Source organism: Engystomops pustulosus, chromosome 8, assembly GCF_040894005.1.
Source record: "Engystomops pustulosus chromosome 8, aEngPut4.maternal, whole genome shotgun sequence".
Lineage (NCBI taxonomy): Eukaryota > Metazoa > Chordata > Amphibia > Anura > Leptodactylidae > Engystomops > Engystomops pustulosus.
In genome coordinates, this window is record NC_092418.1 from 74,398,958 (window position 1) to 74,423,757 (window position 24,800).

The 24,800-nt window shown below is 39.1% G+C and overlaps 1 protein-coding gene across 5 annotated transcripts in view; it reads right to left on the reverse strand.

Moving 5' to 3' along the window:
• Positions 1 to 24,800, reverse strand: part of SATB2 (SATB homeobox 2) — a 136,361-nt gene that overhangs the window by 48,196 nt on the left and 63,365 nt on the right. For all 5 annotated transcript variants that reach the window (XM_072121252.1, XM_072121253.1, XM_072121254.1 and 2 more), the window contains 2 exons: positions 15,805 to 15,907; positions 12,028 to 12,494 (listed from right to left, as the gene is read on the reverse strand). In XM_072121252.1, the coding sequence (XP_071977353.1) occupies positions 12,028 to 12,494; positions 15,805 to 15,907 (570 nt within the window). The remainder of the gene's footprint in view (positions 1 to 12,027; positions 12,495 to 15,804; positions 15,908 to 24,800) is intronic.

The following is a 24,800-nucleotide window of genomic DNA, read 5'->3' on the forward strand; positions in this document are numbered from 1 at the left end:
TCCACCCCACCCAAAAGATTTCCCATCAAAGTTCTAAACACTACAATGATTCTTTTTTTCTCAACACAATATACAACACAACTGGGCATTCATGTTTTAAATAAATTACAAAGCCATAAAGCACAGTACATGACTGCACCACCAATGTGACTATAATTACCTACAAAAGAAGCCGGTGTTTTATGCAAGACTAATTTCTCTCACTTGTGTCCCATTATTGAAATACTTCACACAAAATTTGCTTATATTAATAGCCATTTTCCTCTGAGCCTCTCTTGTAAATATGTCAACTTTCCATTACCTACAAAGTGATGGAACCTGGACTTTTTGTCACCTGCAAATAATTAGTCACTCAATATGCAAAGCAACCTCCTTGAAGAAAAACAAATGGTCATAATTCTGTTTAATTGTAACTAAATGAGGCAGAATTTATTTTTTAAAGTGATAGACTCCAGGTGTGTGTTGAACCAAAAAGGGTATTTTAATGATGCCTTTAAAAATCTGGGGTGTGGTGCTAAATTTCTTGGGCGTATGATGTTGTAATGACTTTTGTAACCTTCCGCCCTATTAAATGGTATCCTTTTGTGTTTTTGTGTCATTTAAGTTGGCTATGCTATAAAATATTTGTGAAGGAATAACTACTTCATAGTGGTTGTCTGAGAGTAAGTAAAAATTGCAAGGTGGCTGGTGATGGGGAGGGGCTGCATTGAAAAATAAACATTTACTCACCTCCTCGGTCCCTCCCAGTGTCCATGTTTGTTTACAGGGGGCATCGAAGTTCCGCTCAAACAGCACACCCACCCCTCCATATCAGGTGCTGGGATATGGTGACAGTCGGGCGTGCTCGGCCGCCCCGGGAGCTGTCTAAGCGCAGCTTCAAAGCCCTTATAAACAGACAGTGGCATGGCACGAAAGGACAATGGCGCAGGATACTGGGAAGGACCGAGGAGATAAGTGAATGTTTATTTGTATATGCAGCCCCCAGCCACCTAATAATTTTTTCTTTACTTTAATACCTATAATTTTAGTTTACTTGAACCTTGTCCGTTATGTTCTTCATTATCAAGTTTCTTCTCTAATTGTTACTGAAAAATAATCCTTTGATTTTTCCATCACAGGCATTTTAAAATGGCAGGCAGTATACCATCTAAGCCAGTGTTTCCCAACCAGGATTCCTATAGCACTGATTTGCAGGTCCACATGACAAAACTACATGAATGAAGTTGAATTAATTTCCACCTGGTTATAAGTTTCTTAACGCTATGGGGGAAATTTATCTTATCTCTGTTTGTTTTGGCTTGTTTTTGACAAATGTTAACGCGGTTTTTCCATGAAGAAAAGTTAGGCCCTATTCACAGGATAGGGCCTAACTTGCTGATCAGTGGGGGTCTCGGTGCTGAGCCCTCCACAGAGCATGAAAACGAGGGGTCCTACCATAAGAGTGAAGGAGCAGACGGCCGCACATGACTGTTCTGCTCCATTTCCATCGACTCCATAGAGATTAATGGAGCAGAACGGTCATGCGCAGCTGTCTGCTCCATTTGTCTGAGGAGTGGCGAGGGGTCCGTTGGACCTGAGACCCCCACTGATCAGCAAGTTACCTGAGACCCTCACTGATCAGCAAGTAAGGCCCTATCCTGTGGATAAGGCCTAACTTGTCTTTGTGGGAAAACTCCTTTAAATGTTTTTTTTTTTTTTTTCAAATCTATTTTTACCACATTTGTTACAAATGTCTCAAAAATATCGCACAAATGTCTTGAGTCACTTTCCATCTACTAAGTTTTCCTTAAGTACGGATTTTTTTGCGCCATAAAAATATAGCAAATTATAGACAATTTGAAAAGATAAATGTCATTGGTGACATTTAGAACATCTCGAATAGAAGATAAATGTGTCTTACTGAAACTAATGTCTTCAGTACACGTTTCAAAAAGTCCCCAAAAATTGCAATGTGCAGAAAAAGGAGAGAAAAACTGGAAGACCCCCTGTGATTTCCAGAATCTATCTTAGAAGCAACTGTAATAATTGAGGCTACATTTGGCCTTGAGGAAATATTCCACTTATTTAGATATATTTTAAATACATCCCAGCTGTAGATCCCAGCAGTGTGATTACATAAATATGTTAATTAGACCTGTGTATTTTAGTAGGGTATTTTACAAGGGCTCCTAGGACATCACCAGAGCCCCTTGGAGTTCCAAGGCTTCCGGGTCTTACACGCCTCCTGGAGCTCTCCCCTCTGCCTGCCTGTTCCTTCACTTCCACCCTCTCACTGTCTGCTGTAAATATTGCTGCAGCAGTGACTATCTTCGCAGTGCTGCTTAATATTTCCAGCAGACAGTAGGAGGGGGGAAAGTGAAGGGAGCAGGGAGGAAAAGGAGAAGGGCACTGCCTAGTGTTTTATGTCCATTAAAATATAGGTCATTTTTAAGCAACAACTTCTGATACTTTTAAAAAAGATATTTGAGTGAACAGATAAAAAAGCTGGCACAAACTGTACATCACAATATTAAGCTGGTCATGGGGAGTAAGAATACTCACAGAGCCCTTCTGTTGGTGTAAAACCTGCTCATTTGCAGAAATTTTACTGTAAAGAGTTAAGAGATTTTACAATACGTGGAAAATGTCTTAAATCATATTAGAATCTTATCAAAAGTATTCCATAATTTCCTTCTATTTTTTTTTTATTTCTGAACAATTGTATCTGAGTGGACTTCAAAAGCTGATGACACACAGGCGTCAAATAGTGGACCTTGGATCCATAGTTTGCGGACAATGAAAGCACAAGCACAAGTTCATGTGCTGGTGTCTTTTTAAGTAGTGATATGAGGACCTGAACTGCAATATTTGCATCCATGCCGCACAGTGTGGGTTTGGTCCCTGTACCCGGACTTTACCCAGAGGTCCCAGTTCGGCATTCAAATCACCCCTTCCCCTACTAATGAAACCTGTGATCGGTGGTGGCACTGATCTTAGTTTGTAACACTCTAAATGCTACAAGCAAAGTCGTCATTTACTCTAGGATTTTCGCACCCTGATGATTTAATGGAATTAATAATTCACAAGAAACGCACCACTGGCATTTGGATAAAGGTGTTTGCAGGCAGCCAGCATTTAGCTGTTGCCAGCGGCTTTTAAAGAGTCAAAACCCACTATTGGTTCCTGCACCAATCACAGATATTATGAACTGGAGTGAGCGTCTTTTGGTTTTGGTACCCAAATCTGACCATAGCTTTGGGTTTGGGATAAGCCAAACATGGCCAAACCCCAACTTGAACTGGTCCACTCTATTGGTCCATTACTATGTGATCCTAGCCACATCAACAGATTTTCTGCTACTCTGGTGACTTCTATGCTACTAATGGAACACTTTTAGGTGAATGTAACATCGGTAACACATGTGTACAATTGTTTCATTCACCCAAGGGTTTAGGAACTCCTTTTTCATAATCACCAAAATGTCCCACACATAGGGACCCAGAGCAATCAGATAGTGTCAGATTGTTGTTATTGGGAAAAGCTCTTCAATGGCAACTTGAAACTATTTGGTTATAATAATGTTACATCAATTTTTTCTGTGAGACAATACTTAAGGATTACATATAAGTAGGAAGGCTACATTAGCAGGTGTCTGTTCACCAAGTCCTGTGACAACTGACTTTACATCCGCTCCTTATTCTTCATAGCTTTGTTGGCATCATAAATGGAGCCCTGCTCTGGTAAGGAAATATGTAAAACATTTAAGACGTGTCGGTAAAAGGGTAGCAGAACATCCCTTTAGAAATGTTCTGTGGCCTAATTCATCTTTGTTTAATCATGTAGCCTTGGAAATAACTATGTTAAAACACGACAGCCGGAGGTGGGAGACTGTTTCCAACCTAATGCGACCTTACTGCATCCCTACTATAAAGGCTGAAAACTCCACGTAGGAAAATAAACTCCTTGTAAATTCTACAATGACATCTATGTAGCACCAGTCCAACAAATACAGAAGACTTGATTATGTTCCATTAACTAATAAAAAAGACAAACAAAGACCCAATTCTCAAAAAAACTGAAATGAGTATTTGTGTTGTTTTGCATTACATGTGGACAGCATCCACACCCTTCGCTCAAGACCTGAGAAGACAGAAGAGACTTTTCTGTGTCATGATCCTGACTTACTGCACCTATGATTAATGTCTGGTGCAAAAATGCCAAGAAAAATATCAAACTATAGTTAAATTGTTATTCAAAAATATATATACGTATTTTATATCAAGTGATTCACGGAAAAGAAATTACAACTGACAAATAATGTGAAATAGAGTCAAAGTTTGGAGTTGTAGGGTCAAAGTCAGTTTTGGGTGAAGACGGAAAAAATATACCAACTTCAACCCTAGATTATTTCATGCAGATGCATAATCTTGGCCCAAAGAATATGTGTAATTATATTTAGAAACCCCGGACGCAATCTTTGCTCATTCCTTATCTCCCATGACATCTGCCATCAGAAGAGAGTCATAGGTGAGTCACGGGCCCTATACACATTAAATGGTCATCTGAAATCAACTGACTTTGACAATTTGTATACACTTGAATGGCAACAAAACTGGAAAAATTATGTAAAAACAGATTTGGCTTTGCAATAATAATAAAATAGTTATCGATAACTTTAGCTGGCACGTTGATCCATGAAATTTCTTGAATCATATTAGACACTTAGCAGAAGGGCTCCATAATTTCCTTCTATTCTGGACCATTTTTGCAACTCTGGCAGTTTTAAATTTCTGAATAATTGCATCTCAGTGGACTTCACAAGCTGATGATGGGCCGCAAACAGTGGACACTAAACATTGCATCAATAAATCATTAAACTATTTGTGAATCAGAAGGTATAGACTTTTATGGCAAGTGATTGTCTTTTAAGAAGTGATATGCAGACCCAAACCACAATGTTCGAGCCTGTGCCGAACAGTGCAAGTTTGAGTCCCTATACCCAGACTTTAGCCACAGGTCCAGGTTTGGCATTAAGATCACCCTTTACCCTCTTGATAACACCTGCAATCACTTCTGATTGTGGGTTTTAACCAGTTAAATATCGCCAGCCAAGCCACTATTTTACTCTACAATTGTCGCTCATCGATAAAATCATGGATTTGACAAGCCCCAGGAAAATGGTGGGCATGTTGTTCAGTGGAAGTTTTTGAAATGTCATGTTTTGCACAGTACAGGCGGTCACCTACTTAAGAACACCCGACTTACAGACAACCCCTAGTTACAAACAGACCACTGCATACTAGTAATTTACAGCACTTTAGTCCAAGACTACAATAAACAGCTATACCAGTTATCAGAGGTATCTGTAATAAAGCTTTATTTTTAATCCTGGTTCTTATGACAACCCAACATTTTTAAAATCTAATTGTCACAGAGACCAAAACATTTTTGTCTGGACCTACAATTATAAAATATACAGTTCCGACTCACATTCAAATTCAACTTAAGAACAAACCTACAGAACTTATCTTGTACGTAACCGGGGGCTGCCTGTAATTCTGCATGTTCAGATTGCCCTCCACAAGCTCATTGGAAAGTCAGTGCATGAATAATGGATTCACATACAGCTAAAGATAAAATAATAAGTAGTATCATAGTTGACATTAAAGACAAAAATGCTATGTGACCCGTCTAATGTAAATGTGAAAGTTCTAAAATATATTTGTTTTAGTATTTATAGAATGGTTTAATACATTACAAATGGGTCCACAATGTGTTGCAGCTACCAGACTGATGCCACCGCTAAATACCACCAAATAAAGCAGCTGGAAATAAGGTTGAAGAAGAATTAACACTGCTCACACCCCCACCCTATGATGAGTAATCTCACCATAAATCACATCTGTCAGTATTGAAGACTTCAACTTATTCTACAAAGGCTAATTTGCTTTCATGCGATTGTCTAAACTTCTGCAATAATGATAACCAAACATGGAACCCACACGAAGCCCTGTAATTATGACAAGGTAGCTATAAACAAAGCATTGTCCCGGAAAGACTTTTTCGTGCTGTTTAGTTCAATTAGCAAAGTTTGACGTGCGCTTTAATTGTGACATATGGGCTATATATGCAATAATATATTTTTTATTTCAGTGGATGGAGAAGTGGAGCCTTATTCACATGTCAATCATACCAGTGACCATTGCGACTGATACTGTTATTGATATAATTAAATATATTTCTCAAAATGATGACTTTGGCAGACTGAACCCAGCCATATGGCAAATACATGGAAACAGTTGTAGATCTTATGGGTTTAGGTATCTGGTTTTGGCTTCCAAATACTGATGCAAAATACTTGTTGAGATACTTCCATGTGAAACTGATCTAATACAGTTTTCGCGACTGGATTAGGTTTCAATTCTGATCTGTCCATTATTAAGACTGGCTAACAAAGCGCAGCTCTTGATACATAAAAGCCACTCTACGGTGCCTTATAGACAAAAGGGAATGCACTTTGGCTTATTTTTCCTTAAAGGGAATTAATCATTAGTTTTTGTCATAATAAACTGATGACCATACCTTTGTGGATATAGTAAATAGAAGCAGGACAGAAAAAAGTTAACTTTTAATTGAGCATTTCAGCCGCTGCAAGTGCTCCTGGAGGACCTCAATCACTCAGCCTCAATAGCTTTTCATCCACAGCCCCTCCCCTCTGTTCTGCGTGACTGCTGGAAGTATCCAACCAAAATCCTGATACAGCTTCTACCGGTAGCGAAGGGGATATGCAGCAGCAAAGAGCAGAAAGCTCTACAGGTTGAAAGTCCAGCCCACAGCACTTGCAGGAGCTGCAGACCCGGATCATAACTGCACTTTTCACAATCCTGTCAATAGTTACACAAAGCAATGGTTACACAGATCTCCAGGGACTGTCTGCAGCCTTGTATGGTCAAGACTGATGAGAAACGGAAAATAATCGGCCCTGGTTTTTACATAAAAAAAGAGCTCAGAGCTTCATAAGTGTTAATGGAGGCTGGAGCCCACTCAGGCTCATTTGCATTAACTTTAAGCCTATTTTTTATCTTTAAAAAAGGGCATACATAATATGCTTATGGAGAAGATCATACCAGAGGGGGCGCACACCAGCATGTAAGCGTGCTTGATTTACAACCCTCCATCCTGGTGGTAGATTACTTTTAAGGATAAAAATACAGTAGTTTCTATTTTAGTATAGGAATAAAATAATTTTCTTACCATGGATCTTTATAGCATAACGCTATTATTGAATTTCTGTGTTCCAATTAATGCACAATACAGTATATAATTATTAAATAAATATTGTTATTCCTCAGCCAATCAGCAGTCAGTTCACTTTGCCTTTGTGACTTTAAACCAACCCATCGGAATTCAGACTATTTGCAGGAAGACAGAGCCAAGTGTAAATTGGATGGAAGACACAAGTGTCCTTCTCAAGAGAATGCTAATCCTCAGCCAGCATCTCCTGTCTGCCAACCTGACTGTTCCATTCACTGGATTTAAGTTCCTGGGAACCAGTCTCCTTCAATAAAGGTGGAGTTTATCCTCCCTGGATCGAGGCCTGAATTAGTTTTTACTAGATTTGGCTACTGTGTGAAAACATTGGCAAAGAAATGGCTGGCTTTTGAAGTGCAGACAGAAACTGTGGACACTTGGGGCTCCATGATGTGTCTAACCAGGCATGAGCATTGACAGCAGCGTTTAATGATGAATTATATCTAAAGAACATTCCTTTATTCCTGCCTGGGGAACAAAAAATTGGTCAAAGCATTATTAAGTATTAGCAACTGATATGCGCATCGAATCTACAATGTTGAATATGTGCTCAGTCTGTTCTTTCTTTGCTGGTTAGCTATGATTTTTTTTAACTGTCTACAACTTGTTCTCACTGATTCTAAAGAAAACAGATAAGGGATATATGTAACAAGTGCAAAGATGGAGATCAATGGATATTTTTTCTATGTATATAATGTATACTGTATAATATCTAGCCTATCAAACTTAAAAACACTTTTGCCATAATTCTCCCTAAAACCATAAGTACAAAGTGACGTAGTAGGGGTCCATATTTCAAATGTGGTGTTGAGTGCATTATAATACATAAAATATATAAAACGTACAGGGATTAATTTTAAATCTTTTATGTGGACATTATTATGCACACAAAGGCTGCACCATGTTGAAGAATGTAATGCACATACAGCCCTGCTAATTGAAGCCATTAAATTTCAATTAGACTAGTTCATTTTTTTGATAGTTATGGCACCAATGAGTATTTGGTTAACATTTTCTGGAACACAGAGGCCCACATTTATTAAAGTGTTTGCACCAGTTTTCTGTCTGACTTTGCACTAGAAAGAACGCGCAAACTGCTTGCACATGTATTTAGAAAGCATCTGTGTCCAACACGACAGAAAAAATGTGCACCAAAAAATGTGCTTAGTCGAAGTCTGCACCAAAAAAGAAATGGTGCGCACTTCCAGATTCATGAATAATGTGCACCACAATTCATGAGTCTGGTGCACCCTGCACAGGCAAACTAGTGAGTGTGAGTGCAAATGTCAGTAGACATTTGCAGGCAAACACAGGATGGAAAGTCATATCAAGCTATCGATATGGATATGCTCAGTGAAGGCCTTAGTAGCCTATGGAGGACAGATGCAATTTATTACATCCATACCTAGCCTCTGCTGAGTGTAAAAAGTTGCATCACTGGGAAAACAACCTGAACATCAGCAGCAGCCAAACACCGGCTGCAGACTATGTTCACTACTCCTGACACTTTCAGGGTGCAGGTGAGAAACAGAATGATGTATCCCACTGTATGTGCATATGTGCGTTACAAAGAACTTGCCAAATCGGTCCCTGTCCCCAAATCAGCTCACAATCTAATCAACCTACCAGTATGTTTTGGAGTGTGGGAGGAAACCCACACAAACACGGAGAGAACATACAGTCTCTTTGCAGATGTTGACCCTGGGACATGCACCCAGGTCCTCAGCTGCAAGGCTGTAGTGCTAACCACTGAGCCACCGTGCTGCCCTACCTGAACATTGACAGGTGCAAATCACTGCCTGCTGACGTTGCTCAATCCTCCTTCAGCTTTTTGTAGGAGAAACTGAACAAGAGGACGTACATATCCTGCTATATAAGCATACAGATGGTGTGATATATCTTATTAGGGATATTTTATCTTCTTCAAGCAGATTTCCTGTAGGCATCCTTTAAATGTTCGGAAACCTTTCCAGTTTCTCAAAATTTCTGCCTTGGGTGAAGCAGCAACTAACACACATTTTGGAGGGGGGGATCATTGTTGCAGCATCTCTTCTGCAGTGTCTGTGTGAACATGCTCTGACTTACACAGTAACAGCCTGACCACTCAACACCATAGAGAACAAACACAAAGGTAAAGGATCAGCCCCAGACTATAAAGATTTCCTATAAATTTATATATATATATATATATATATATATATATATATATATATATATATATATATACGGTATACAAATTGGAAAAAGCAAGCAGCACTCCAGAGGTAGAATTCAAAAGTTGGAGGACACCTTTTTCAAGCCACCGAAACGTTGTCACTTGCCTCAATAAAGATCACCAACTTTTGAATTCTACCTCTGGAGTGCTGCTCACTTTTTCCAATTTGTATCTACGTAAGGACCAAGCCAGGACCTTGGCAAGCTTTGCCCCCCCCCCCTCCTTAGGGGCTCCACAAAGCTGTGCAGACTTGAACTCTACTTTTTGTGTGTATATATATATATATATGAGAGAGAGAGAGAGAGAGGTGCACTGGCAAGAGGGCCTGCAACAATAGAAAAAAGGAAAAATAAATGCTGCTTATTTTTCTACATATACTGTATGTGACCTAATTCAATTCCTCATCATGTATTAGCTTTTTCTATTCCAAACACGTTCATGGTCAACCAATTGACACGCTACTCTCATGGTCTGGTATCCTAAACCATAGATCTCCATTATAAGCTAAGAAGTCCTAGGAGATGATAAATTAGCCTCTTGAACACTGCCGGTATTTTTGACTGAGTGGAAAAATAACTCTTGCAGAGTTGCTCCATAGGAATTTCATGTGCTACCTCTGTTACACAAACTAAGGTGAAAGCCATCAAAACAGCTCTTATTCCACATCTAAGTGCCAGAAAGGAAATGTCTAAACTTTGGCACAAGTTCTGTAAAACTACTAAACAAGTACTTTAACTAAGACATTGAAAAACAAAATAATTCACGCAAATAAATAAATATTGTAAATTAAGGAATAAAGTGTACAATATATTTTGGAATTTGTGTAAAAAATAATTAAACATGGGCATAACTAAGGGATATAGAAAGTGCAGTCACACCCAGACTTGGCCATTGCTATTACGTTGCTGCATGAAAAAGGAAATCTACCATCAAAACCAAGCTTGATAACACTTCCTCATAGATCCGGGCCGTGTGACTGTAATCTTCTTATATTTGTTAGCCATGGCCTGCTTCCTTCTAAAATCAACTTTTAAAATTATGCCGCACTATGACGCAGCTTCACAAGATATTGATGTAGCTCTCTACACCCCCTCCCCCCACCTCCCTACTCCTTGCACGTATAGCTCCTTTTCTAAAAGCATTTGATCCTACAAAATTTTGGGTCTCATGTTACACTCCCCCCTGGGTCCTTCTGACTCATTAGCATAATTTTAAATGTTGATTTTAGAAAGAAGGAGGCCCTGAATAACAAATATAAGAAGATTACCCCAGTCATGGTGTCCTTGGGTTATCATGATGGATTTTGATGGTAGATTTCCTTTAATCGGGTTTTGTATAAAATGAGGTGGTGGGCAACATTTGGTCTACAGACTTTGGGCCATAACTTAGCTCTGTCCTGTATGAGATCATAACTATAAATGATAGATTATGCCATGGGCCTGATAAAGATTTTGCATTGGGTCCCAACAGCTTTAAGTTATGTCCCTGTAATTACATATATCAGTAATATATACCAGTTTTAAGGTCATTACACTTGATAGCATTTATGGGGAAAATCTTACATCATGAATTAAAATTAGATTGTCAGGTTTAACATGTAAAAACTGAATCTTGTCATGTACCAATAAAATCACAAAGTGTACAAAAGCATTGGATCTGTTTCAGATTCTGTATCTGCATCAGAGGCTCAACTCGAGGCTTATATCCCAGATGTTCCCAAAAACAATGGGCAAGCTATCCTGTCCTATCTGGCAAAATGGAAATAAATTGCCACCCAAATTGAATCACTATGATTCCAGACAGTTTTGGACGGTCCTACCAGAGCACCATAGGTTTTCCCAGTGGGCCTAACACAGGATAGCACAAATCCATCAGAAGTCAAACTCAATCTGGAGGCTAATAGGGTGTAGTTGGGGAATATGAGGACTCCCAGAGTAATTTTATATGGTGGTCCAAAGGAACCCCAGTCCAAAGAGATCTTTTGTTGTCTTACAGTCTCTCTCATGGTGATTCTATTATGTTCCATGTTCTTAACATGGAAGTCCTGTTGCTCATGTGACTAAGCTCCTTGTCTACATAGTCTCAAATAAAGTTACTTTAAAAGCATAAATAAACTTCAAAGGGCCTAATTAAAGTCAAGTGAAACATCTAAAAATCATATGTGACAGATGAATATGTGACATACCTTAATGTTAATGTCTGTACTTATGAAAGATTCATCTATATGGTCTATTTATTGAGCTTATACACAGTAACATGCTATGATTTTTAGTTCACCCATCAGAGTGAAAAGTAATACATCATGAAAAATGCACCAAAAAGCCTGATTAAAATCACTCCTAATTCTTGAATCTTCACATCCTATGACCTACATTAGAATTTTTCTAAAACATTTTGAAATGAAATTTCCCTAGGGTATTTCCATCTATGTAGATAAGATCAAATAGATAAGCATTAGGATATTTTTAATAGGATGTACATTTTGAGTTAAAATTGGTGTAAAATAGTAATATTATATATACCTGTGTACGATTGAAGGCCACTCTTGCAAATACAGCTTGAGACACGCTTGCCCTTTTCAGCTCATCCCGGACTTGTTGGTAGATGTCTGGAGAGACTTCCACTGAAGAGTTGGTGGTTTCCACTGGTTTTACAGGTCGGGGAATTGGTGGATGATTTAGAAACTGCTGGTTGATGGCCTGAGGATGTTGATGGGCTAAAAGTCTACTGACAGCGATCTGCTGGTTTATAAGGTGTGCCATTGCTATCTGCTGTCGCACTAAAGAAGGACTGAGCTGAGGAGACAAGAGTCCGGGGTTCATTATTGGCTGCAGGGTTGGTACTTGACTTCTAATCGGTGTGCTGTGATGAAGTGGGCTATGAGGAGTTTGTTCATTGCTTTTTCCAAGGCTGGCCAACTGGTTTATATTTGATAGGTGTGTTGGTCGTTGTCCCAAAACGCAGTAATCTGTTAGATTATCCCGTTCAACTACAAACGACAGAAAATATTATTAAGATTGATGTCCTATCTGACACATATCAGAAACATCATTATTGTTGTTGTTCTATTAAATGCACATTTAATTAAAGGAAGTAAGGCCTCTTGCACACGACTGTATTCATTTTGCGGTCCCTTTTTTTGTCACTCGTATGTAATCCATATGCCACCGTAAATGAGCCGTATCTGTAGAAAAAATATGGTGGGTACCTGGTACTCACCGCAAAAATGGACCTTATGTGATAGACAAAACCATACAAAACCATATGCAGCCTTTCTTTCTAAGCTCCCATAGACTTCTTGGGAGAGACTGAAACCACAAAAACACCAAAAAATAGTTCATGTTCTATTTTATACCTCGAGGTCTGACTGCCAGTGCACTGTGCAGTGAGAAATACAGTGATCAGAAACATAGCTGTATTTCCCATTATCGTCAGTAGGGCCATGTTTAAGATGCAAAAACAACCTTGCGGTGGCCGTTTTGGCGTCACAGTTGTGTGCATGAGGCCTTAAACTGATCCACAACCTGCTCATAAGTAAAAACATCATTGTGTACAACAATTTACAGGAAGTTCAAGGGTTACTTAAAAGATTTGTATGATTTGTTGAATTTGTTTGTAAGTTGGAACAACCATATTTTTTTGGTTCATGTGACAAGTGGATTTTCAGAACAATGGGTTGTCATAAGATCCAGGACTAACAATAAAGTTTCATTGCAGAAACGTTTGATAACTCTTACAGTTCATCATTACAGCCTGGGGATAAAGTTTGAAAAATACCAACATCCAGAGGTCCATCTGTAACTAGGAGTCTTCTGTAGAGGACTGCCGGTATGAGCTTTCCAGACAAACCTTACTTGCTTTCCAGTCATTTTAGAGAAATTTCAGTATTTATCTTTATACTGATTAGCTGCTTGGTGCACTAAGGGCCATGTCTGCTAGTGCACCTTTCTTCCTTCTATGCTTCCCGACACAATATTGCCCTACTAATTTACACAGTTATAGACATTTCTTGTAGAAAGAAGGTACATAACGAAGAAAATGGCTACACCAGAGAGCATTGCCCTCCCCTTGTGCACCGAGAAGCATAGGGATAAATACTGAATTTCATCTGAAGTTACAGATGCCTGTGAAACAATAAAATTATGTACAGAAATATTATATAAAACTCTACGCAACTCTGGTTCTACTTGTGGTGGGATGCGGAAATGGTTAGACTCACATTAAAGGGAGCCTGTCGCCAGGTTTTACTACACTAAATTAATAGCCCCCTCCCCCCCCCAGGTAGTGTAAGAAATGTCCTTTCTATAATTTCCTCTTCTATGTGGAATCTCATCTGTTTACCTATAACAAATCTTCCCAAAAGTCACTTTCTTATCCAATTTACACATGAGATGAGTACATTTTAGAATGTCACCTAGAACAGTAGAGTTGAACCAATGGTACGGGGTTTTGCCAGATATGCCTGCAATCCAGGTGGTCCGTGCTATTTTAAAGTGACCCATTTTGGGCTGCCTAGGACTGTAGGAATAGTAAGAGGTCCAAAGGACAGGGTCAATTTGGACCTATTACAGAACGTGCTCCACACTCCCACGGTTCTTCCTGTTCAGGGGGCCTTACCTTATTTCAACGTTATTGGTGCAGTAAGGAAGTTACTGGCGTTTTCACACTTTGGGAAAAAGTTAGTGGGTTTCGGGTCACATTTTGCGTACTTGATCTTGAAAAGTTTCTCCATCACTGACCTAGGAATAGCTTTTTGTGTCATATTACAGTTAAGAATCTCATCTTTTAGATCTCATCAAGCTACACAACATGAAATACAGGCATTACAAATTTGGAAATTGGATTGAAACTAAGTCTTGGCTGTCTGTATTTCCACATCTGTAGTTCACAAAGCCATAAGCCATAAGCCATAAGCCTGGTGTGATAGGAAGATGAGATCCTTATTTTTAATATGACACTAAATGTATGTTTGTAGGTGCTATAGAACAGAAGATAGAGGCATCTAAAGTGGCACCACCCCTGCAACCACTCATGTCAAAATGAGGTAAGAAGAGTCATATTTTCCTGACTTTTGGGGAGAATAGTTGAGGTTGAGGTTTCCCATAAGAGGGAATTCTAGAAAGGATGCTTCATACCCTACCTGAGGGGAATAGTAGTTTAATATGGTAAAACAGGTTCTATTCAATGTACAATTTTGTAGGATTGCAATTAGATTTTTCTATAGAGGATGCACAATAGATATTCTATGTTATTAAAGGGGTTTCTCACAAGTAGTAGTCACCTTTCCACTGATTGGACCCTTATCAATGGAATGGAGAAACAGAACCATCTGGATTTCCTTATTAACTAAGTTTAGCCAAACTACATCCACACCATAGGAATCACTACTATATCCTGGCCAGTCTGAGCACACATACTGACCACTGTCCAAATATGGTTAGTCTGGATACAGAGGAGCTGCTGTGCCAAGGATAAAAGATAAAGAACACAGGTAAGCTGTATAAAGTATATTTGTCCAGACCTGCCCTTTGCCTTTCATTGACAATGGGAAAAGCTAAATAACCTGGAAAGGGGCACATTGAAGCTGGAGAATCCTAAAGCGGCTAGACAGATAGCCTGATAATACCAATTTCCTACAACAATGGCTTGTCTGCTTACAAAACAGCCATTATTTCCCTATCATGTGAGATTAGGTCGGGATGTATTTTCCTGAAACTATTCTAATATTACCTTGTCTCATGGCCGCTGCATTTTTCTACAAGATTCTAAATATTTGTATGCAGATCAAAAGCACTTGAACCTACTAATAGCAAATCTTGTTTACCTAACTCGCCACCTAAGGCCCTCTCCAGCATTCGTCTGCATGAGATGGCTTAGGAAACAATGCAAAATAAGAAAGCCAATAAGAGCCGCTTGTAAATTGTGTGCAAGGACAATGTCTGAAAAACACCACTCAGATCCTTGACCTCATTTGTATCAAGGTTTATGTTCTGCACATGTCATGTCGAGTAATTGTAGGCTTTGCTATGGTTGTTTAATCAATTACAACTCTTGACTACAATTGTCGCATTAACGTACACATCCATTCCATTCAATATCCAGCCTAGAAGTTAGAACTTTTATATTAGGGTAGCCTTGATGCAGTCTATGTGACAACTAAGGACATGATGACCTCACAAATAAAAGGCCTGGCCTTTTGCATAAACATGTATAGATGGGGTAAATTTCCAGTTGATTTCCTAAAAATGTTTTTGCAGGAATGTTTTAAGGAAAAGGAAATAAAAGATAAAGAAAATTACCTTTCATCTTCTTGAACTTCTTATACCATCTCCCAAATTCATGACATTTAGTAGCTGACACATTGGCATAGTATGTACTGTTAACAATGGAGGAGATCATACTCTGGAAGAGAGAACAGAACAAGGGATGAATATTAGGTAATACTTGGCAGACAGGGAATCGATTGATGAACTATTCAAAGATGAGCCATTAATGTATCTCATCTGCAGCAGAATGAATAAAGCTCTGGAGGTGCTGCCTTGGCTACACAGAGAACTGGGAGTCACGTAAAGATAGCTTAGTTGCATTACACTTAAACTGTCCATTCTGCCCATAGAAATGAAGGCACAAAACCAAAATTCGGTATTGTCAATAGCGACATCCCAACTTGATAAATTCACACACAATTTTGTACATAATTTCGGTAGTTCCACCTAAGGAAAAGCTTTATTCCCATGGCACATATATAGCGATATAAAAACAGATAAAGTGAAAGGTATTTTAATGAAAACAATCATTGAAAAGATAGAGGAAGATTTTAGTTAGCTTTCAAACCATTTTTAGTTTATCTTAGAGGCATGTGTGTTTTTTTTAAAAAAGTCACATAAAAGTCGCAAATTCTTCCCTATGCCTGCTCGGGACTAGAGTATATTTGCGCTTAAGATGTGACTTTTTTATTGTGATTTGTGCCAAAATTGCAACATTTTTTATACAACAACATCTGTATTTTACAGATATATCAGACGCAACATTGAAAACTTCTTGCTCATCTAACAAGTGGAAAAGCCACATGTTTTGGCACAATCTGCAAATGCACCAAAAAAAAGGTCGCAAATATAAATAAAAAGGCTTCAAATGTTGAAATTGGTTCTAAGTTAATTTCTACACCGGGTCAGGGCGCAACTTTCACAAACTATACAATCGCGAACTTTGAAGGGCGAATGTCTTAAAGGAAACCTACCACTTGTAGTGGCAGGTTTCCGATGGCAATACCGGGCACCAGCTCAGGGTGAGCTGGTGCCGGAGCTTATTTTAGTTAGTGTTTTAAACCGCGGTATCGCGGTTTAAAACACTTTTTAAACGTTATAGCCGGCCAGGCAGGTAACGCGCTCGGCGCTTACCGTGCGCGCGGCTACATAGGAAGTGAATGAGAGCCGCGTGCACGGTAAGCGCCGAGCGCGTACCTGCCTGCGCCGGCTATAACGTTTAAAAAGTGTTTTAAACCGCGATACCGCGGTTTAAAACACTAACTAAAATAAGCTCCGGCACCAGCTCACCCTGAGCTGGTGCCCGGTATTTCTATCGGAAACCTGCCACTACAAGTGGTAGGTTTCCTTTAAGTGCATGAAAAGTGGCAAATAAGCACAAGCACCATGAAAAGTCTCAAAAATAATTAAAGAGGCAAGCCAAAAGTTTGATACATGAGCCCCATTGAATGGGTTATCCAGGACTACAGCACTGACCTATTCTAAGTCATCAATATAAGATTAGTGGGGTCCAATATCTGGCTGCAGTTCATAAACTGGCTACCAAACACAATAGAATAGGGTGGGCAGTGCAATGTCACCTTTAAAGGCTAAATCAGTCAGGGAGGCGAAGAGTCAAGGGAATAGAAAGAACAGCGCTAGAATCAAGTGCAGGTGGGACACAATCAATAGATCAGTGCATTTGAAGTGGATGAAGGCTCAAAATGGAGCATACAGTGTAAAAGTGTCCAGTATTCAGATTGCATGGAACACAACACCAGCATTAGTAGCCACTGGAACGTGGAGGAAGTGGTGCAGGAGGAGAAAAGACTCCAATGGACATGGCGCTGCTAAGAACATAATTTTATTTTTTAAAAATATGCACAACGCGTTTCTACCTGATAAAGGCTTCTGTACAAAGCAGAAATGCTTTCCTTCATCTCTTCCTACCAAACACAATGGCAGCTGTACCTAGTATTACAGCTCAGCACTATTCACCTGAATAGGACTGACCTGTTCACAGATCCTGGCACTGATGGACATGGTACTCAATAATGTGTGGATGTAGCTTGAAGCAGCTGATCAGCGGGGAAGTTATTATTACTTACCTACTGAAATCCTCTTCAATATCCAACTTTGCAAAATTAAAAAAGGATGAGTTTCTGAAGTTCCTAACCTAATGTGTAGTCTTATCCCGTGCTTTTAAATGTTATCTCAAAGAAGGCGCCCAGACTTGTGCTTGACATCGTTTACAACTACTTAAAATTGAAATGTTAATAAGAATTTTTAATTACAAGTTTGTTTTTATTATACATGAAATGTAATTTTGTTCTATTGTAGACTTCTGTTTCCTTTCATGCTATTCAAGTGCTGTGAATATACAATCATTGCAATAGGTCCCATGTGCACCTGGAAACTGCATTCAAAGTTGCAATGTGTACTGCAAAGCTAGTATAAATGTCTTCTGTTACTGAAGATTCACTACATAAAACCTTGTACTAAAAGGTTTCAATGTATAAACCTGAATGCACTTGTCACCTGCGTTGCTGAAATGCTCTGTGCTAATAATATCTCAAATACATAATTTCCTGCTGATCAAGTTCAGGAGATTAGTGTTCTCAGGGAAATATTTACGCTTCCAAAAGAGGTCTGTCCAAAAAATTAAACATAAAAGAAAATGATAACAGCTTTCAATAATGTTAAGTATTGCCCTAGAGATCTGTATTACCATTTGTGTGTTTTTTATATTCCAGGATTGTAGCTGGAATTGGAGCATTAGGGGAGTGTCCTCACACTGCTTTGTTCTTTGATCTTTGCATTCAAACTGCTCCTCAGACCCTCAGGGTATATATAACTAGAAATGACTGACTACTGACTTAGACTTAGAGCAAAGAGGAAGGCCCTGTGTTCTGTGAAAACATCTCACACAGAAGTTACACATTGGTGGGCCAATTCCAACTACAATCATGAAGTATAAATGCATTTTTCACAGCCCTGCTGATACTAACAACCACAACTACAAAGTTACAGTTATCTCCAGGGCTAATACTTTGCATGGTGAAAATTGCATGGTGAAAATTGCTAGTAGACTATTTTTGGCATATTTTCTTAATATAAAGTACTGCCTTTGTGTACTTTATATTGAGAAAAAAAGCCAAAAATAGTCTTCTTCTATTTGTTATCCATGACCTCCTTCTTTCTAAATTCACATTTTAGAATTGGACATTACTGGAGCCCCTCCTCAGGCAGGCAGCAAGGTAGTTTCACACAGTGGGAAAAGGAAGTGCTTCTCACAGTGGAGCCTGTGGAGGCTATGGATAACAAATATAAGTACAATTATAAGAATAATAAGTGTCCCTGATTTATCATGCTTGATTTTGATGGTAGATTTCTTTTAATGGATTCTGGTCAATATTACATTTCTTTATTATTTGGGGAATTATAGATTTTTATGTATTTTAATGATGCAAACTGAGCACTAGTTAGACAAAAAGACCCTGCACACTTTGTGAATCTATGGTGTCACCCCAAATATTACTATACACCAGGACCCGCCTCCTTAAAGGGTTTTATTACTTAAGGCATATAGACCCTTTATATGACATCATTATTACACCCAGGGCCCTACTATTATTATGTCTTTAACACTCCTAGGCCCCAACTTTTTCATGATATCATCCAAGAGCCTTAAAGGAAACCTACCACTTAAAAGTGGTAGTCCTAAGACATAGATACATGAGCACCCTGAGCTGGTGCCGGATCTTATTTTCATTAATAAAATAAATCCCTTATCGCTGAATTATAATTTATATTAAAATTTCAGCGCAGGGAAACAGGCCGTGCGCCGTGCCCTACTGCGGTGCGCCCTGAGCTGGTGCCATGTATCTGTGTCTTAGAACTACCACTTTTAAGTGGTAGGTTTCCTTTAACCTCTTTATAGCTTAATACTCCTAGGCCACAATCCCTTCTATGACATCATCACTACATCCAGAGCCCAACCCCTTCATGATGTTATTATAAAGTGGGCACCATCCTTTCCATGACATTATCATTACACCTCTTACAGTATGCCCTTGAACAAAGGGTTCTCTGTGTCTTATTTCTTAGAAACAAGTTTGACTTCTATATATTTTTTCATACTGCTCCACGGATCTACTTTTTCTTCACATTCCTATTAAACAAAAACTGTCTGCCGTGATACAGGGAATTTACTATCATTATAGAGTAAATCTCTCCTCAGTCTGCGAGGAAGGGTTTTTAAAAGCCCATAGGGAGAGATAATCCCACCAACACTTTGGGCTCGGGAGAGCTGCTTTTCAGAGCAAATCCTCAATAAAACAACTTTTCTTTCATAATATTTATGTCACTTTAAATTTCCCCTGTCCTGGGGTCCCCATCATTAGAAATGACATATGGAAGGACACACACATTAGACACAATGGGCGAGAACAATGGTGATTTAGGAAGCAGAACCTAAAAAGGTAAGATTAGATGTCATGCCATGAATAATCCCATTAATGCTTCTCAGATGTTTCAGTTCAGCTTCCAACTGCAACAAGACCACACAGCCAAGAGCCTGGGAACGTACGTGCTGCTACCCCAAGTACAACGCTTAGACTAATAAGGAGAATTAATATCAGTTATAGGAACGTGTCATTAGCACCTGTGCTGAAATTCACTAAGCGGAGAATGCTTTAACTCTATCCACTCCACTATCTGTATGCAGGAGGCCGCGGCTGCTACATTCTGGCATGCTCAGGATTATGATGGAAAATAACAGAATATCAAAGGCATTGCACGGCTTTGCAGTAACGTTATTCATTTACATTTTGACAAGCAAATGAATGCATTAGTTAATTAACTGAATGTATCAATAATAGGGTTTCCTAAGCAAGACCAAGACCTAGATATTTTGTTTTGTGTTCTTTGTGATTGCTTAAAGTGATGCCAAACAGATGTAACTCAGCCATGAAAAACAGCAAAGACCATCAGTTTTTCATGGCTAAAGTCAGTCGTGGTCATTTAGCACTTCATAGGCTACATAGATGTTGCTATTATTAGGCTTTGAAGGCTTTGATGTCACCTCTTGTGTCTTCCATGATATAGAAAGTACCCTGCAGAAAAACAATCCATTTGTTTCTTTAGTTCTCTGGCACTAAATTTCTATTGGTGAGCTGACACTAATAAATCTATTTGCTGAATCGATCCTGCAAGTTTAGGTGCAATTCTAGACTTAAAGGGGTTGGCCACTTATACCAAACTTTAAAAGGGTAAGTAGAATACTTATATTATACTTACCCTGTTAAAGCTTGATGTTTGCCATTGGCAGTCACAGGTCACATGATTCCTCAGCAGCAGGAACCGGAATGTCCTGTGACATCCCATGTCCTGCTGGTTTCCAGAACATGAAGGGGGCCATACAGTCACTACTGTCTGCCCCCTCTGTAATAACCACTACAATATCAGTGTGTTGGAGGGTGGATGTCACAAGGTGTCCCAAGCCCTGCTGCCTGGGAGTCATGTGACCTGGGGCCCCTGGAGGTAAATGCCAAACTTAAACGGATTAAGTTTAATATGAGTATCATACATACCCTGTTAGATACCAACCCCTTTCACATGAAACAAGCACAGTGATAACATTTATCCAGATTCATTAGCCCCTGTGATTGGCTGGTGTAGCCAGGGACAGTCACATCTAGGTCTTTGCCAAAATACAACACTGTGCAGACTAGGCTCATTTCTTAGATAAAACAGACAGATCCAGTGTGTACATATAATATTACATACACTACACAACTGGTAACGATGTGGCAGAAAGAGATGATACTTAGTCCGTTTATGGCTTGGCTCTGCGATTCGTGCATGTGTGAAAACAATTTTGTGTAACTATGTTATGAGCTGTGAGGGTTCTTTACTCCTGTTAAGTGGAGTTCACTGCAGTCACAGCTACAGGCTCCATTCAGCAGATGTCTAAAGCTGAACCCACAAGGGAGAAGATGGAGCAGCCTGTGTAGAGGTCACCTTGCAGCGCTCAAGAATTTGCTGTCATATTTCTAGAAATGTAAATATGGCTTCCGAATGCTTTACAGTGAACGATTAGTATATCTTCATCTCCACTGAAATGATGTTCTGTAGCCATTCAGCTATAGAAAAAAACTTCAGCAAAATAGATTTTATTTATTGTTGTATCTGCATACTAATGGTTTGTTTAGAATCACTTTTTTATTGTGTTTTTTTTTCTATATTTCTCTATAGCCATGTTTACTAGAAGTTCATGTGGGTCATGTGACAACTAAGGGCAACTAAAATAATACATTAAGTGGCCTATTGAAAGAAGAAATTTAAAAAAAAAAGTCTAATTACTGTAACAATATATACTACCCAGAGATATCCTTTACTTTTTACAGAAATATTGTCTTGATAGGGGTTAAAAAAAAGCTACATATGATATGAGACGAAAGGGGGTATTAAAAGAATAAACATCTTATACTAACCTTCTCCGGTGCCCCCATTCACCCCTGGTACCTAACATCATTGCTTGGCCTCTTTGGAGCCTTCACAACCACAGGCGTGCACCTGCTACACACTGAAACTAATGCTGAAGCAGACCAGCGCCTCTGTTTGGGCTCTGTAAAAAAAACAGTGATGCACTGCACCGCAGATAGACATTGGAGGAAGTAAGTGTAAGATGTTTTTTTGTTTTAATATCCTCCCCAAGCAATTTATACTTTTTCTTTGAAATCCCAGACAACGCCTTTAAAACCCTGCACGGACATGGGGTAAGAATGTCTATAGATTCTTGTGTTGATCTTCCATATACAGGCGGTCCCCTACTTAAGGACACCCGACTTACAGACAACCCATAGTTACAGACGGACCCCTCTGCCCACTGTGACCTCTGGTGAAGCTCTCTGGATGCTTTACTATAGTCCCAGACTGCAATGATCAGCTGTAAGGTGTCTGTAATGAAGCTTTATTGATAATTCTTGGTCCAATTACACCAAAAATTTTGAAACTCCAATTGTCACTGGGGCAAAAGAAAAAAAATTGTCTAAAACTTCCATTATAAAATATACAGTTTCGACTTACATACAAATTCAACTTAAGAACAAACCTCCAGACCCTATCTTGTATGTAACCCGGGGACTGCCTGTACCATGACCTTCCTTTTTGTCTCCACCGCTATAGACTGTTACCCTGTCTACCTATTGACCCCCTTCTCCTCAAGCCTATAACTGCCTTTAATATCATTACCATATACCATGAATGGCCTTACTATGGCCTTTACTATAAATCCTGGTGTTCTAAATGCTATACACTAAACTATAAAACCCATGGCTCCACTCCTACATGCTATGAACCCTGTGCTCCAAGTCCTAAACTTTATGACACAATGGAGAAAATTCATTGAAACTGGCATTTTTAACACCAGTCTTAAAATTTCCCCTGCCAGTGGCCCTGTAATTGTAGCCAAACTCTGCCAGTCCCGACTTGTAGACCAGATCGGAAGTGGCAAAGTTTTCTAATATAGTCCCCACTCACTCTCCACCCCGGCACACACGTGGTAATTGTGAAGTGTTTTTTGTATTTTACAACTTACCATGTGTTTGGCTGTTTTTTTGTCGGTTTTTTTCATTGCTGAAAGTGTAAGCAGTTGTGAAATTGTTAACACAGCTGCTCAGGGGTGTAACTAAGAGAGGCAGGGTCCCATAGCAGACTTCTGAATGGGCCCCCCTTCACCCTCAAAAAATATACATATTTGTTTATGGACCCATTTATGGACTGTACATTTATACACTTATACAGTACTGTCCCAGTAAGGAAGTAGACAGCAGAAAGTAGAGATGAGAGATTCGTAGTCCTGTCATTCTGACGTCCCCTCCTCTCCCCAAACATTTCTTATGTGAGCTGCTTACTTATGCTGTGTATTGTGGATGATGTGCACTGTTCTATACATATTATGGTGTACAATATGCAGCATAATATGTATATAATGACATATTCCATTCTTTAGTGTGACAGATCAAATGCCATGGCCCCCTGAATCGGTGGGCCCCATGGCAGCTGTTATGGATGTTTTAGCTGCAGTTACAATCTGCACCAGCCTACACTTCCAGCAATCAAGAAAAACGCTTTCAAACCAGCCAAATGCATGGTAACACGTAAAAACATATGCATTTTAAAACACTATTCTTTTTAGGGACACCTGTCATCAGGTCTCTGTCACTAGTCCTGTCACCTCTACCTGTTGGAGCAGTTCACAAGGATCCCATCCCAGCCTTTATCTAGTCAATTATCTAGGACCTGACAGTTTGAGTGTACAGGCATGTAAAGGGACAATGAAGGGATAGGGGCAATGCTTTCTAATGGCAGTTTATGAAAATAGATTTAGTTACGGGCGGTTAATTTTCCTGTCGGGTTCTCTTTAAAAGCGCCTCAGAAACGCCACATGCGACTGCAGCCTTATGGAAAGATAATGACACAACTAAGAAATGTGAACAAAGTCCAAGGAATCTACTGTGTATCCTGACAACACACATCTTAATTTATTTTAGAGTTACATTAAAGGTAAGTTGACCAAAAAAGAACCTTTTTTCATCCTATGAATTGGATAAATAATAAGATATAACAGTGCACCATAGACTTTTCTCAGAACTATGCAGAGGTAATACATGTGCCTAGAAATTGTGGATATAATAAATCTGTGGGCAAGCGTTTATTTCATTTATTTTATATTACTTTGTTAGTTTCATACATTTGACTAAGAATCCATTTACAAATTTGCAAACACACAAGTGAATAATGAAATATTAAGAGATCTCTAGCACAACAATCTCCCATGTCCCAGTGTGAATTTACCTCATTTATCAATGTCATATTAAAATACTTTTAAAAGAAAACAATAGCTGAGATTAAATACTAGGTTTGTTTTCCCAGGAGAGGGTTAACCAGCAATTGGTAATCTTTTTCAGGTCTCTTTAGTAGCAGGACTGGGTTAATAAACAAGTGGCTTTTTCCCCAAAGCCCTAACTCCTGCGAGGCAGCCTTCC